At 54.5% G+C, this 15,373-nt stretch overlaps 1 protein-coding gene across 8 annotated transcripts in view; it reads right to left on the reverse strand.

Moving 5' to 3' along the window:
* Positions 1 to 6: 6 nt before the first annotated feature.
* Positions 7 to 15,373, reverse strand: part of SYNGAP1 (synaptic Ras GTPase activating protein 1) — a 57,684-nt gene continuing 42,317 nt past the window's right edge. For 5 of the 8 annotated variants that reach the window (XM_081901368.1, XM_081901367.1, XM_081901369.1 and 2 more), the window contains 9 exons: positions 11,224 to 11,425; positions 10,948 to 11,129; positions 10,720 to 10,761; positions 9,525 to 10,431; positions 4,258 to 4,431; positions 3,935 to 4,146; positions 3,610 to 3,710; positions 2,677 to 2,759; positions 7 to 797 (listed from right to left, as the gene is read on the reverse strand). In XM_081901368.1, the coding sequence (XP_081757494.1) occupies positions 642 to 797; positions 2,677 to 2,759; positions 3,610 to 3,710; positions 3,935 to 4,146; positions 4,258 to 4,431; positions 9,525 to 10,431; positions 10,720 to 10,761; positions 10,948 to 11,129; positions 11,224 to 11,425 (2,059 nt within the window). In that variant the 3' untranslated portion in view covers positions 7 to 641. The remainder of the gene's footprint in view (positions 798 to 2,676; positions 2,760 to 3,609; positions 3,711 to 3,934; positions 4,147 to 4,257; positions 4,432 to 9,524; positions 10,432 to 10,719; positions 10,762 to 10,947; positions 11,130 to 11,223; positions 11,426 to 15,373) is intronic. The other 3 variants (XM_081901373.1, XM_081901370.1, XR_014165822.1) reach the window with 2 other exon arrangements.

The raw sequence follows: 15,373 nt of genomic DNA on the forward strand, positions 1-15,373 counted from the left end.
CCTTTGTCAGAGGATGGAGAGCGCAGAATGGGGGGAGAGGGAGGCACAGCCTTGCCTGGGGGGGGACTGGGCAGTGCGGAGCTTTGGGGCCTGGGGGGTCCTCCCGTTCCCGCCCAGCCTTCCCTCCCCCTCCCCTCTGGAGAAGAGAATGAGCAGGTGGGGGGCAGCCCCACCCGTCATGGCAGCTGGCTGAGGCAAGTGCGCGTGGCAAGGGAATCGGGACCAGCCTCCCCCCTGCGGGCGAACTTCCTGCCCCCCCAGCCCAGGGAGGGGGGCCCAAGAGGGACCAGCGCCCTCCCCCCCTTGCTGGGGCTGCTGCCTTAGGGAGGAAGGTCAGTGCTGCCATGGGGGGAGCAGGGGGGGGAGGAAGGGGATGCCACTCCTGAGAAATACCTGGGGGGGAGGGAGGGAGGACCCCCACTCTGTTTGGGGGCAGAGCAGGGGAAGGCGGTGCTCTGTGGGCAGGGGTGGGGGTCAGAGAGGGTGTGATGGGGGTTAAGATTGTCGTCTGTGTCCTGCTATAAAACACCCTGAAAATGCTCCCGCCCCCTTCCTGCACCCGGAGGCAGGCGGGCCGGACCCCGCCCCGCCCCACCCACCCCACGCCGGCTCGGGGAGGTGGGGGGAGGCAGGGGCGGCCGCTAGTGCTCAGACACGGTGTTGCGAAACTCTCCATTTTCCGTGATCTGGAGTCGCGGGGGCGGAGGCGGTTGCCCGGAGTGGATCCCGTTCCAGGGCTGCCCCATAGCGGCGCTCAGACGCGGGTTTGCTGCACCCACGGCGGAAAGCTGCCTCTCCTGTAACAGAGGGGGGCAAGAGGGGGCACTTATTTATTAACGTTGGGGGGTGCTGGCTCTCACAAGACAGCCTCTGCCCTTCCCGCTTGGGCCCCACCCCCGAGGCCAATAGGAGGGGCCTCCCCCCAGCAGCCCAAGGGGGTCCAAGGGCCTTCTTCCCCCCATTTGGGGGCCGCTTTGGGACTCTAGCTATGGGCTCCATGGGGCTGGCTGGGACACTGTGGCTCCCCCAGGGCTTGGCCTGGCAGCCGGTCAGCCCATGGCGGATCTGTGGGGCCAGCCAGGCGTCCCCACAAGGAAGGCAGGACTGCAGCCCCCCGTGCCCCCAAGTGGCCCCCAGCAAGAGCCGAGTGCCTGAGGCTGGGCTGTGTCCTTGGCTCGGCCCCTTCGTTCAGCTCCCCATAGCAGCCCCCGCTGGGTGGAGACGCCCTTTCCTGGCCCTGCCCTGAGCCCCCCAGCAGGACAGGCCCCGTTTGGGTCTCAGGAATCGGGGGCTCCCCCTCTCCCCCTGCTTTCCCAGAGGCCTCCATCCTGCCCCCTTCCTCCCACGGGGAACTGCTCACCCCCCAGCCCAGCCACTCCCAGGGGGCTTCCTGAGCCTTGTGGGTGCCGGTCACTCGGCTGCAGCAGGTCTCCCCCCCCCTCTGATGCCCCCTTCCCCATCCCCACTGGGGTGGGGACAGGCTTCCCTCATGGCTGTGTTGGGGGTGCAACTGTCCTCCCTTCTCCAGGGCTCCCTTCCCTCAAGAGGGGCGAAAGGGAGGGAGCTGTGGGGACACCCCGTGGCAAGCAGAGGGGAGCAGGACAGAACCCCCCCCCTTCTCCAGATCCCACAATTCCTCTCACATCTTCCCAGGCCAGACCCCACCACCTTTGAACCGCCTGCAAGGGGGAGGAAGCTGCGCAGGACTGACCCCTGAGGCCATTATCACCCTCCCTGGTGACCCCAAAGGTGCCCCCTTCCCCATCCTGGGGCTCCCTCTCTAAGGGGTGAAGTGTCACCAGGAGGACTCCCCCCACGTGGCCTCTGGCATCCTGGCCCCTACTGAACCCTGGGGGAGGGCAGCAGTCGGGCACCGAGTTCCCCAGGGACAGCGCCTCCACACACCCCAGCCCCACATGCCGCCACTCCCGCCCCCCTGGCTGGCACTAACCTCTTGGGCCAGCTGTCCACCACCACTCGCCCGGCCCCCCTGTGCCTGGGAGCGTCCGGCCCCCTCCTTGCCAGACCGGTGGAGGGGGTCCTCCCACGCCCTCCCCCCATGCACACAGGACCCTGCCCGCCCCCCTCCGGGCTCATGCACAACCCCCCCCCCGCCCGGGAACAGACAGTGCTGGGTGTCCAAGTGGAATGCGGTGCGGACAGACACAAGACAAACGGGGGGCGGGGCAGCAGTGCGGGAGGCGGGGGGCCTGGGGTCACGCTGGGGCGGGCTGCATGGGTTGGGGGGCTGAAAAGGCCCTAGGTGCCCCTGTGGTGCTTCCGGCCTCCCTAGGGGGAGGAGGAGGAGGTGGGTGTCCAAGAGGCTGCTCCTGCTGCAAGTGGACAGAACCGCCCCCTCCCTCTGACGGATGTGGGGAGGGGGCTGTTCGTGGGGAGGGCCCCCACGCCCCACCCCTCCCCCCATGGGCAGCAGGTACCCACTGCCAAGCTTTTGACTTGAGGACCTCCTTCCCCCCAAAAAACAAGAACCCGGATGAGGCTGTCCTCCTACAGGTGGGCACCCAGTGGGGTCCCCCTAGAGGGCCACTCCCCAGACCTATGGGGACATAAAGGAGGATCAGGAAGAGGAAAGGCAGAGGGGAGGAAAGGAGGGGGAAGAGAGGGTCTACTCCTTACGGGGGCGGGAGAGGGGCAAGGGGCGTGTACGGGACCCACCTGGTCAGCTACTGAGTGGCGGGTGTCCCCCCGATCCCTCCATGTGAGAAAAGCTGAGTCATACAGAGTTACCTGGTGAACAGCTAGGATGAAACGGAGAAAACACAGTGATTGGGTCAGGGACCCCCAGCAGCTGTGGGGCAGGGTGGGGAGGGGGAGGGCCTGGGCAGGGCACGGAGAAGGGGCAGGTGAGCCTCTCCCACAGTCCCCCGTCCATCTCTTTCCAATGCCAAGGAGGCGAACAAGGGGCTGGAGGGGGAAGGGCTCCTGTGTGCCCCCCAGCCAGGCCAAACATTGGGCTGTAAGAAGAGCCTTCTGGACAGGAGAGGGGCTTCAGAGGGCAGAGACTCTGGCCCTGGGCCCCGCCTGGCTCTTCGGGCACCTGCCATGCAGACAGCAAGCCCCCTGCTGCTCTGGGGAGGGTCTCACTTTCCATCGCAGGCACTCCAACCACCCCCAGGGCTCCCCCAGAACTGAACACAGACCCTCCGGCCGGAGGAACTCCTGCTTGGCAGAGGGGGAGCGCCCGGGACCGAGGGCACCCCAGGCCAGGAAAGGCCCAGCGGGCAGGAAGGCAGCCCCTCCCCTTCTGGCACCCCATGCAGCTCAGCACCCCTCTTCTGACCCCCACTTCCCCCACACTTGGGCAGGGCCAGGCAAAGGGACTCTGAACCCCATCCCCCTACCCAGTGTGTGGGGCCAGGTGTCAGCAGACGGGGAGCCCCCTCCCTCCCTCCTTCCCTGCCCAGGCCCAGCCCCCTCCCGCCATGCAGAAGGGGGGAGAGGCAGAAGCGGACTCAGGCGGTGGCAGGGTGGGGGCGGCATGCCCAGGGGTGAGGTGAGCGGAGGACGGAGGGAGGCGGGCGGGCGGGGAGACGCAGACAGGGATGGCGATGGAGACATGGGCTAGAACAATGACATTGTAATTTCCACCTGAGCGTCGAGCAGCCGCTTCCGCGTTTCGGAGGCGTCGAGGGCGACCGAGTGATCCCTGCGCAGCTCCTCCTCCACCAGCATCAACCTGCAGGGACAGGCTTCACTGGAGTCAATCCGGGCCCCCCCACCCAGCAGGCAGGCGGCGGGAGCCGGGGGCCGCCAGCAGCTGCGGGAAAGGGGGGCTCCCATGGCGGCCCGGGGAGCCCCCCTGCCCCAGGCCCCTCCCCGCCAGGGGCCTCTCCTCCTGGGGGAACCCCTGCCCAGCTGGGGGGACCCCTGCCTTCTGCCCCCTCCCCTCCCGCGGCTCCGACCTGCAGCTCACCTGCCGATGATGCTCTTGATCTGGGAGTCCTTCTCCACCTGCTGCTGCCGGAGGCGCTTCTCGCTCTGCTCCAGCCGCTGCTGGTACTGCTGGAGGATCTTGCTGGTCTGCTCCTCCTGGCTCAGCAGGCGCCGCTCGTACTCCTCCAGCTTCCGGTTGGACATGTGCAGCCGCTCCTTCAGCGAGTGGATCTCCTCCTCGTACTCTTTCACCTGCACCAGGGCGAGGGAGGGAGCAGTCTTGCAACCGAGTCTGGAAGCCGCCCCGCCACCAGCCCCACGGAGCCCACGCAGGCCACCCTGCCCCAAACGTGCCCCAGTTACCCGGTCCAGCCGACTCTCGTCCATGGACTTGGAGTACTCCTTCAGCTTGTACTCCTCCCGCTCAATGTGGGAGCTCTCAATGTCTGCCGAGAGGTGGGGCATGTTGGAGACCCAGGCGACTGTCCTCTCGGAGGCCGGCATGACGGGGTTCAGCGTTGAAGGCGTGTGCGATTGCTGCAGGGGCAGAAGGGGCACGGGGGGGGAGAGCAAGTCAGTCGGGCCTCCAACCCACCAGGCCCCATCGCTCTCATCTCTGCTGTGTTGCACACCCCTGCTTTCTTCTGAGAGTCTGTTCACCTCCCTTGAAGCTTGGAAACAACTCTCTGAGCAAAGTGATGGTGCGAATTGGGCCTGTCCATGCAAAGAGTGGACTGCAGGACCACATTCAGCCTCTCCCCCCTGGACTGACAGGACCCCTCAAGCCTTTTGCCTCCTCTTTCAGGGGCAGGATCCAGCCTGCCCTCCAGATCTAACTGGCAGAGCTAAGAATGACCCCTTGATCCCACTGGAGGAGAAACAGCCACGGTGACCGTGCCCAGTACAAAACATGCTGCCACAGCAGACACAGACATTAGGAAAGTACGTAGCTCTACATTTACACCTCCGTTCAAAACCCTGTGAATCTGCACTCTGTAAGACTAAGGGAATGCAGAGGAAGAAACGGAGGTGGGGCACGTTCCCAATAAGTTCCATTTTTGGCAGAGTGGAGCAGGATCTGCTGAGGGTAGGACTCTCTGCATCAATGCCAAATACTAACAATCTTCTTAGTGGCTGTCAACCAAAAACAGTGTCAGCTGAGGGAAAACCTTTTACTTGATACGGATTCACAAATGTATGAGGAAAGTCCAAGAGGATGTTCTGCAGCTGGCCGTCCAACCTCTGCTAAGAAACCTCCAAGGAAGGAGAGTCCACCACCTCTCCCGGGATCCCCTTCCACTGTCAGAAAGATCTTCCGGATGTTGAGTTGGAATCTCCTTTCCTGTAACTTGAAGCCACTGGTTCGAGGCCCATCCTCCAGAGCAGGAGAAAACAAGCTTGCTCCCTCTTCCATGGTTCAGCCCTTCAGATATTTGAAGATGGCTCTCCCGTCTCCTCTCAGCCTCCTCTTCTCCAGGCTAAACATACCCAGCTCCTTCAACCATTCCTCCTAAGGCTTGAATTCTTAGAGACCCTTGATCATCTTGGTTGCCCTTCTGTGCTCACATTCCAGCTTCTCAACATCCTTCTTAAATTGTGGCACCCAGATTTGGACACCGTATTCCAAGTTTGCTCTGACTAAAGCAGAATTGAGTGGGACTAGGACTTCCCTTGATCCGGACACTGGACTTCTGCTGGTGCAGCCTAGAAGAGCATTAGCATTTTTTGCTGCATCACACTGTGATCCACCAAGACCTCTAGATCCCTTTCACATGTACTGCTAGTGAGCCAGGTGTCCTCCAGCCAATATTTGTGCATCTGGTTCTTCCTGCCAACACGCAGAACCTGACATTTGTCCCTATTGAAATTTGTTCCGTTAGTTTGGGCCCAGTTCTCCAATCTGTTAAGATCATCTTGAATCCCAAATCCGTCTTCTGTGGCACTAGCTACCCTTCCCAATGTGGTGTCATCTGCAAATGGGATGAGCATCCCCTCAGTTCCTTCTTCCAAGTGGTTTATAAAGACGTTGAACAACAACAGGCCCAGGACAGCACCCTAAGGCACCCCACTGGTCACTTCTTCCAGGAGGACGAGGAACCATTAATGAGCGCTCTTTGTGTTCAGCCAGTCAACGAGCTACAAATCCACAGATCCTTTCAGCCTCTAAGCAGTCAGGTGGAAGACGTCTGCCTGAAGATGGAAGGCTGGATCCTGACTGAGATGGTCTGGGAGAAGGGGCAGCGTCCAGGGTTCCCACATTGATAGAGAGTCAACAGATCTGGAAAACACAGTCTCCTGGGCCAGAATGGAGCTATTACACCCACACCCAAAAAGACGGAGCCCTGGTCAGAGAAAGAACTTGCCCAATGGTCACCAGGACCTCCGTCCCCAAACTACCTGACTGACAAAGATGGTACCTCGTCTGCAATGATTCGGGAGGCTTTGACTATGTTAGAGAAGAATCAAACAGGGAGGGCAGAAGGTTTAAGACGCTACAATGCAAAATGATCAAAAAGGTCTGGGAAAAGACCTATAAAGATTTGAAGAAAATGCGGGAAATGATTGTTGTTTAAAAAAATTGAAGTTATGATATTGAGAGGCACAGGACTTGATGGATTGTTTGAGCGAAAGACTTTGTTCCGATCTGTGCGACTGGATGCCAGGCAAAGAATAGTCAGCCCCTATGAAAGGAAGAAGCCTCAGCCAAAGAAGATAAAAAAGGAGATTGACAAATTACCGAACTATGCAGGATAAATTATTACAAAAATGGGCAATTGTTCAATGCATAATTTTAAAGCTTTGTGTACAGATTTTTCCATTAGTATAACTTGTAAAAGTCACTTGTAATAAGATGAAGGTTTTAAAATTGGATTGTTAAGTATATACGGTTTTATGGATGTGCACAAACAAGTATATTATAATGGAACTAAAGTCGACCAAAAAATGATGGCTTAATCTGTTTATGATTTTTTCTTTTCTGTTTTTGTTGTTGTTCTGTTATTTTTGGGAAATCAATAAATTGTTATCAAAAAGGGGGGAGAGAAAATGTATTATGGACACAAGTCCCACTTTACGAATATTCACCAAGCAAAAATTCAGTTATCCAATCATGAGGCTTTAGTACCGCAACCTCCCTCAAAGCACCACAGAGTCCGTGGTCAGGAACACGCAGACATTTCCCCACAAGAATCAGTGGGATTTTTTTATTTGCAGAAATTGTGGGCTCGCTACGCAAATCCTCACCGAAAACTGGAGTCTGCGGAGCGAATTTCAGGGGCCAGTGAATTGAATACCTAGAGAAAAGAGAGGAAACTATTCCTTTTCCATAGCTATAGGAGATGCTCCACAATACGAGAAAAAAGACAAGCCCCTCTTGTGGTTTTGCAGGAGGCCAGTTCCAATCCATCCTCTGGAGAGCGACGCTTTTCCAACCTTTTCCTCGGGGCCACACTTTCAGAATAAAAATCTGCTTGCACGGTGGTGAATTTTTTTCTTCTAATCTCAGCTTGTTACATACAATGAAGATACCAGGCAGCCTGACATCTGGCTGCTTGATAGGGGATCAAATACTTATTTCACTTATTATAATGCACACCTATCTCTGACTTTTGTCTTCCGGGTTTCTGAGGGTTTTCCTGTTATTCTGTCTCTCAAAGCTACAATAAACTTACCATTAAAATTATGATCTGGTCATTTCTTTGTCAGAGGGCAAACGGGCAAATTTAGCTTTCCCCCCTCACTGTGTGTGTGTGTGTGTGTGTGTGTGTGTGTGTGTGGATGCATTTTAATCAATTGATTGCTTGTTTTTATGCATGTTGTTAGCTGCAGATGTTAGCTGCTCTGAGCCCAGCTCTGGATGGGGAGGGCAGGGTACCAATTAAATTTATTTATTTATTTATTTATTTATTTATTTATTTATTTATTTATTTATTTATTTATTTATTACTATCCTTGCATTTTGAATCCCCCTTCCCCCCCCCAGCCCTCCTTTTGGACTCGTGAGGGAAGCGTTCCTCTCTTTCGTTCTGCATGGAGGCGACGGAGAAGGACCTTCTTGTCCTGAACCGCTCTGAGGTTTCCTCTCAGGCTGCAGCACAGATGAGAGGGGAGAAGGCCTTCTGAATCCTCCTGCCGGCCTGGCGGTGGGAGAGGGAGAGGGAGAGGGCGCTCTCGGCAGGGAGACATTTTGAGCCTCCCCAGGGGAGAAAAAAGGTGGGGAAAGGCCTCAGCGAGAGAAGGGCGCCCACGTCTCTGCCCGCCTTCCTCGCCTTCCTGCCTCTTCTGAGGAGAAAGATGTCTCAACCCAACACTTTTTGACTTTCAGGTAGGTAGCCGCGTTGGTCTGATACAGATATATATATATATATATAATTGTCCAGTAGCACTTTAGAGACCAACTAAGTTTGTTCTTGGTATAAGCTTTCATATGCATGTGCATCTGCAGGAGCACAGCTGGACGCCTTCACCTGCCCCCGCTGCAACTGAACACGTCTCTCCCCTATCGGCTTCTGCAGCCACAGCAGGCACTGCAAACTTCCAACAGTTTGACTTCAGTTCCAAAGGCGCACTGCTCCCTTGTCTCCAAGACAGATGGGAGTGATCACAGTGCATTACAGGTGGAGCAAAATACAACTTAAAAAATCACCAAGCGAGAACAATCAAATGCACTGCAAGGGGAGAGAGCCATCTTGAGAGCCTGTATGATCTCGCTGTCCTAGGGGCTGAAAGCAGACTTCTCTCCCGCTCAAAGCAAACCAAAAAGTGACCGCACCGTCTGATCTCTTCAGGGAGATCCTGCTTCCTGGCAAGGAGAGCTGCACGCATGGCAAGCACTGAACTCTGCAGGAGCATTTCCGCCTTGATTGGAATTGCCTCTTTCCTCTCTCCTGCAGAGACTGACGCAAGGCTGTGATCCGCGCCAGCCTCCCCTCGTTCACCAAAACTGCCAGCTCCTTGCGCAGGAGGGAAGAAGCCAAGAGGACCCTCTTGACGGGAAGCTGTCTCTCCTTCCTCGGGGAGCACCTCGGGAGAAAGCCTTGGGCTGGCACGCGGGGCCAGGAAAAAGGAAAGACGACAAAACACCCAAGTTTTAAAGACCTAAGGGGAAAGGAAGCTAAAAGGAAGGGACCCCCCCCGCAACCTATTACTATTACTATCACACAGTATAACAGGAAAGGCAAACCAGAGACACACAGAAGAGGGCTTGAGGCAAGGTGAGGGTAAGAATGGTCACCGTGTCAGGGTAGGACCCGGGAGAGACCTCGGTCCAAATCCCCGCTCCGGGGACAAGGACCAGCTCTCAGCCCAGCCTGCCTCGCAGATTGTTGGGAGGGTGAAAGGGGAGGGAGAGGCATGCCTGCATTCTGGGGCTCCCTGGAGAAGAAATGCATGCAAGAGTAATCATGTGACTCGCCCTGAGGTCATGACATCAATCTAATAAATGATAGTAACGAGTAACTGCACCCTTTTCAAAGGGCCTCTGGCCGGAAGCCGCACCTTGTCCACTACCTCTGATCCCCTAGATTCCACCTGCTTTCCATCTGCACTGGCAGCTGACCTTTCAAGCCTGGGCAGAGGGGCCGGGGTGGGGGGCGTGTTTCCCAGGGAGGCTGCTTCTGCTGCCTGCTCACCTGCTTGGTGATGGATGGCTTGAGGGCGGAGGGGGTCTCCTTGCTGACGGACTGCTGGCGGGGGCGCGCCTGGCCGTAGGTGGGCTCAGGCTGCAGGAGGTTCCCGCTGGAGGGCCGGGGCTTCTGGGCGGAGGAGACGGTCAGCTGCTGGGACTTGCCCCGCTGCAGCTGGGGCTGGGGCTGGGGCGGGGCTGTGCGCTGGGGCTGGGGCCCGATGGTGATCTGGGGGGGCGAGAGCATGTTCTGCAGGTTCTCCTGCAGGGAGAGCTGGCGCTTGGTGAACTCGGAGCCCTGGCGCGTGAACTCGTCGCTGTAGCTGTGGCTGTGGATGATGTGCTTGCTGGCCGAGAGGTCTTCGCTCTTGCTGTAGCCGTGGAAGGGGGCGAAGGCGTCCGGGTTGCCCTCCGCCGGCCGGTGCGGGTGGGCGTGGCTGTGGTGGGGGCCGCCGGCCGGCCCGTCGGAGGCCATGTGGAAGAGGGGGTTCTGGAAGGAGAGGGGGATCCTGAGCTGCTGGGCCGCCGAGGAGGAGGTGCCCCCGCCGCCCCCGTCGGCGGTGACCCCCATCTGGCTGAGGCGCAGGCCGGCGGCGATGCTGGAGCCGCTGCCCTGCGAGAGGCGGCTGTGGCGCAGGCCCAGCCCGGCTGTGATGGAGGCCTGGCTGCTGTTGAGCATGTCGCCCGCGCTGTGGAGGTTGGAGATGCTGTTCATGCGGCTGTCCTGGAGGTCCAGCATGGAGACGCTCTTGTTGACGCTCAGCACCTTCTGGTCAGGCTCGGTGATGTCGGAGCTGCTGGTGCAGTAGGCCGGGGAGGAGCGGGCCAGCGGGGGGCGGGCCACAAAGAACATGTCCTTGGAGCCCCCCTTCTCGCCCTTGGTGGGCGACGGCAGGCGGGTCATGTCCATGGAGCTGCAGGGGGGGAGAGAGCAATGGGGGTTGGCGGGATGAGGCCCCTCTGCAGGAAAGGGGGCAGCGGCGGCAGCAGCAGCCCCACAGCCCTGGGGAGTGCCCCCTGCCTCTCAGCGCTGCCTGGAGGGATGGAGGGCGGGTCCAGGAGCCCCGGAGGGGGCACAGCCAATCACAAAGGGGAGGGGCAGCCTGCCAATGGTGGAGTGGCCACCTCCCAGGGAGAGAAGCCCCCCTCGCACTCTGGGCCCAGCACAGCCCGCCTTCCTCTTAGGGCCTGGCCAGACTCACCTGTTCATGCCTCGCATCATGTAAGGCTGCATGTCGACAGAGCTGTGGGGGAAGAGGGAAAGTCAGGCTAGAGACCCGCAAGGGGGGGGAGCTTTCCAGGTCCCTCCTGCGCCCGACCCGCAGGGCCCACCCCCCCCCACGCAAATCCAGAGCAGGCTCAGAAGAGCCGTGTCGGCTGGGGGGGCCCTGGCTACCCCCTCCCTCCGCCCCCCGTGCCGCCGGCCTGACCTGTTGAGGTCCCGCATCATGTAGGTGGACTGTATGTCGGTGGAGGGTCCCCGGAGGATGACGGGCTTGGCCTGGAGTCGCTCGCCCTGATGGCTGGGCTGGCGCTGGATGTGGGGGTTCCTGAGAGCGAGGCTGATGTCGTTGAGGAGGCGGGGCAGGGGGCCCAGCTTGATGAGGGCTTCCTGGCGGGGAAGAGAGGCGGGCCAGGGTCAGAGAGGGGGGAGGAGAAGCCGCGGGCCCCGCATCCCCCTCCCCCACCCTGGGCGGGGCCAGCACCTTGCTGAGCTGAGGCATGACCTCCCAGAGGAGGGCGTGGAGGGTGGAGAGCTCCCGGCCCAGGTCGATGTAGCCCTCGAAGCTGCTGCTGTTGGTGAGGGTGTCCAGGTTGGAGATCTCGTACAGGAACTGCTGCATGCTGGACCACTCCAGCTCCAGGAACTCGTTCATGAAGGCCATGTACTCCTCTTTGCTCCCAAACCTGAGGGGGGCACAGGGGAGGGGAGGGGGAAGGCAGCCATTGAGGACCCCCCTTGCACCATCAAGGGGGGGTCGTGTCCGTGGAGCAACTCCTGCCTGCTCTCAATTTATCCCCCCCAGTGTTGTTCAGACTGGACTAGGCTACAGCAATGTGTCTGGCTTGCAAATTAACTTTTCAAATTTAATCAACATTTCTATCTTTCCATCTATATTCCTTATCTTCGTTGTCACGCTCGCTAGTTCAGCAAATTCCATTAATTTATGTAACCAATGATCTCTTGTCGGGATAGCCTCTTTTCAACTTTTTGCATAAACTATTCTTACAGCTGCTGTTGCGTATAGGAACAAGCTTTTCGATAATCATTTTGGTTTTTTCCTTATTAATATGGAATCCAGCAAGATTTCCAAATTTTGTTGTAACTTCTAAAGCTTTTGGGATACTCTTCAAAGGATTTTCCAGTGTCAAAACTATGTCATCCGCAAATGGTTTAAGTTTGTAACTCCGTTGTCCTACTCGAATCCCTATGATTCCTGCGTCTACTCAGATTTTCTTGGCAAGGACTTCAAGTACCAAAATGAATTAGCAGCGGGGACAACGGACAGCCCTGTCTTGTCCCTTTCTGTATACTACATTCTTCCATTGCTTTGCCATTAATAAGTATGTTTGCTCTTGGTGATAAATGGCTTTAATTCCACCCCCCACAAGTCCATGGTTTCTAAAGCCTTCTCTATAAACGTCCATGGAATGTTCCTGAACACCTTCTCTGTATCCAGGAATAGTAATAGTGTCTCTTTGTCATTCCTCCTCATCCGTCTGCCAGATAAAAAGCCTGTTTGGTCTTCCTGCATGTGTGTGTACCTTCAATATTTCTCTCAGCCTTTTGGCCAGGATTGTAGTATAATACAAGTTTATAATAATTATTTAATAAAAAGATAGGCCTAAAGTTTTTTGGGTGAGGTATAGCCAAATCTTGTTTTGGGATTAGTGTTATGAACACATTTTTCCATGACATTGGAATATTTTCACCTTTTAAAGCTCCATCCATCACTTCTTTCAGCGGGAGTTTTGTAGTGCATAGCTGAGAACTCATCAGGTCCTGGATATTGTGCTTATTTTTGCTTGTTGAATTGCAGTGTCTACCTCCACCGTTGGAACTGGTTCACTGAGGTCGTCTCTTTGTTCTTTAGTTGGGCAAGGAGGTTTAGATTCAGTCATGTACCTGTGTATCGTCTCCTCCTTTTCTCCTCCCTTTGTATATAATTTTGCATAATATTTCTGAAATTCCTTATTAATGTATTTTCGGTTGTAGATTATTCAATCTTCGGCTGCAATCTTGTTTATAGTGTTTAAATTTATTCTCTTTTTTCAGATGCCAAGCTCGTAGTTTCCCAGGTTTATTTGCCAATTCAAATTGTTTCTGTTTGAGTGCTTTATAATTCTTTGCTCTACTTCACTTTGCATGATCATTGCGAATTGTGTCTGAAGTACTTTCAGTTGTCTTTTGATGGCTGAGTCTACTGGTTATTCTGTCAATCTTTTTTCATAGATTAACATTTCCTTCATTAGTTTTTGTTTTTATTCTTCTCTTTTCTTCTTCTAGTATGAATTTTGTTGAATAAATAACCCCCTTACGATCCCCTTTACTAGCATCCCATACTATTTAGTGGTTGGTCTTGTTATTTAAATTAATCTTGCAGTGTTATTTTAATAAATCAAAACCATTCCATTGAATTGTTGTTGTTTAGTCGTTTTGTTGTCTCCGCCTCTTCGTGACCCCCTGGACCAGAGCACGCCAGGCACCTCTGTCCTCCACTGCCTTCCACAGTTTGGTCAGACTCATGTTTGTAGCTTCGAGAACACCGTTCAACCATCTTGTCCTCTGTCGTCCCCTTCTCCTTGTGCCCTCCATCTTTCCCAACATCAGGGTCTTTTCCAGGGAGTCTTCTCTTCTCATGAGGTGGCCAAAGTACTGGAGCCTCAGATTCAGGATCTGTCCTTCCAGTGAGCACTCAGGGCTGATCTCCTTCAGAATGGATACGTTTGATCTTCTTGCAGTCCATGGGACTCTCAAGAGTCTCCTCCAGCACCATAATTCAAAAGCATAAATTCTTCGGCGATCAGCCTTATTGATGGTCCAGCTCTCACTTCCATACATCACTACTGGGAAAACCAGAGCTTTAACTGTACGGAGCTTTGTTAGCAAGGTGATGTCTCTGCTTTTTAAGATGCTGTCTAGGTTTGCCATCGCCTTTCTCCCAAGAAGCAGACGTCTTTTAATTTCGTGACTGCTGTCACCATCTGCAGTGATCATGGAGCCCAAGAAAGTAAAATCTCTCACTGCCACTTCTTCCCCTTCTATTTGCCAGGAGGTGATGGGACCAGTGGCCATGATCTTCGTTTTTTTGATGTTGAGCTTCAGACCATATTTTGCGCTCTCCTCTTTCACCCTCATTAAAAGGTTCTTTAATTCCTCCTCACTTTCTGCCATCAAGGTTGTGTCATCTGCATATCTGAGGTTGTTGATATTTCTTCTGGCAATCTTAATTGCGATTCACCCAGCCCAGCTTTACGCATGATGAATTATGCATATAAGTTAAATAGGCAGGGAGACAATATACAGCCTTGTCGTACTCCTTTCCCAATTTTGAACCAATCAGTTGTTCCATATCCAGTTCTAACTGTAGCTTCTTGTCCCACATAGAGATTTCTCAGGAGACAGATGAGGTGATCAGGCACTCCCATTTCTTTAAGAACTTGCCATGGTTTGCTGTAGTCGACACAGTCAAAGGCTTTTGCATAGTCAATGAAGCAGAAGTAGATGTCTTTCTGGAACTCTCTAGCTTTCTCCATAATCCAGCGCATGTTTGCAATTTGGTCTCTGGTTCCTCTGCCTCTTCTAAATCCAGCTTGCACTTCTGGGAGTTCTCGGTCCACATACTGCTTGAGCCTTCCTTGTAGAATTTTAAGCATAACCTTGCTAGCGTGTGAAATGAGTGCAATTGTGCGGTAGTTGGAGCATTCTTTGGCACTGCCCTTCTTTGGGATTGGGATGTAGACTGATCTTCTCCAATCCTCTGGCCACTGCTGAGTTTTCCAAATTTGCTGGCATATTGAGTGTAGCACCTTAACAGCATCATCTTTTAAAATTTTAAATAGTTCAGCTGGAATATCATCACTTCCACTGGCCTTGTTATTAGCAGTGCTTTCTAAGGCCCATTTGACTTCACTCTCCAGGATGTCTGGCTCAAGGTCAGCAACCACACTACCTGGGGTATACGGGACATCCATTTCTTTCTGGTATAATTCCTCTGTGTATTCTTGCCACCTCTTCTTGATGTCTTCTGCTTCTGTTAGGTCCTTTCCACTTTTGTCTTTTATTATGGTAATCTTTGTATGAAATGTTCCTTTCATATCTCCAATTTTCTTGAACAAATCTCTGGTTTTTCCCATTCTATTTTTCTCTCTCTATTTCTTTGCATTGCTCGTTTAAGAAGGCCTTCTTGTCTCTCCTTGCTATTTTTTGGAAATCTGCATTCAATTTCCTATATCTTTACTATCTCCCTCACATTTTGCTTGCCTTCTCTCCCCCACTATTTGTAAGGCCTCATTGGACAGCCACTTTGCTTTCTTGCATTTCCTTTTCATTGGGATGGTTTTTGTTGCTGCCTCCTGTATAATGTTACGAGCCTCCATCCATAGTTCTTTAGGCACTCTGTCCACCAAATCTAAATCCTTAAACCTGTTCCTCACTTCCACTGTATATTCATAAGGGATTTGACTTAGATTGTATCTTACCGGCCCAGTGGTTTTTCCTACTTTCTTCAGTTTAAGCTGGAATTTTGCTATAAGAAGCTGGTGTTCTGAGCCACAGTCAGCTCCAGGTCTTGTTTTTGCTGACTGTATAGAGCTTCTCCATCTTTGGCTGCAGAGAATATAATCAATCTGATT

This window comes from Podarcis melisellensis (genome assembly GCF_964234715.1).
Source record: "Podarcis melisellensis genome assembly, chromosome: 2".
Taxonomy (NCBI): domain Eukaryota; kingdom Metazoa; phylum Chordata; class Lepidosauria; order Squamata; family Lacertidae; genus Podarcis; species Podarcis melisellensis.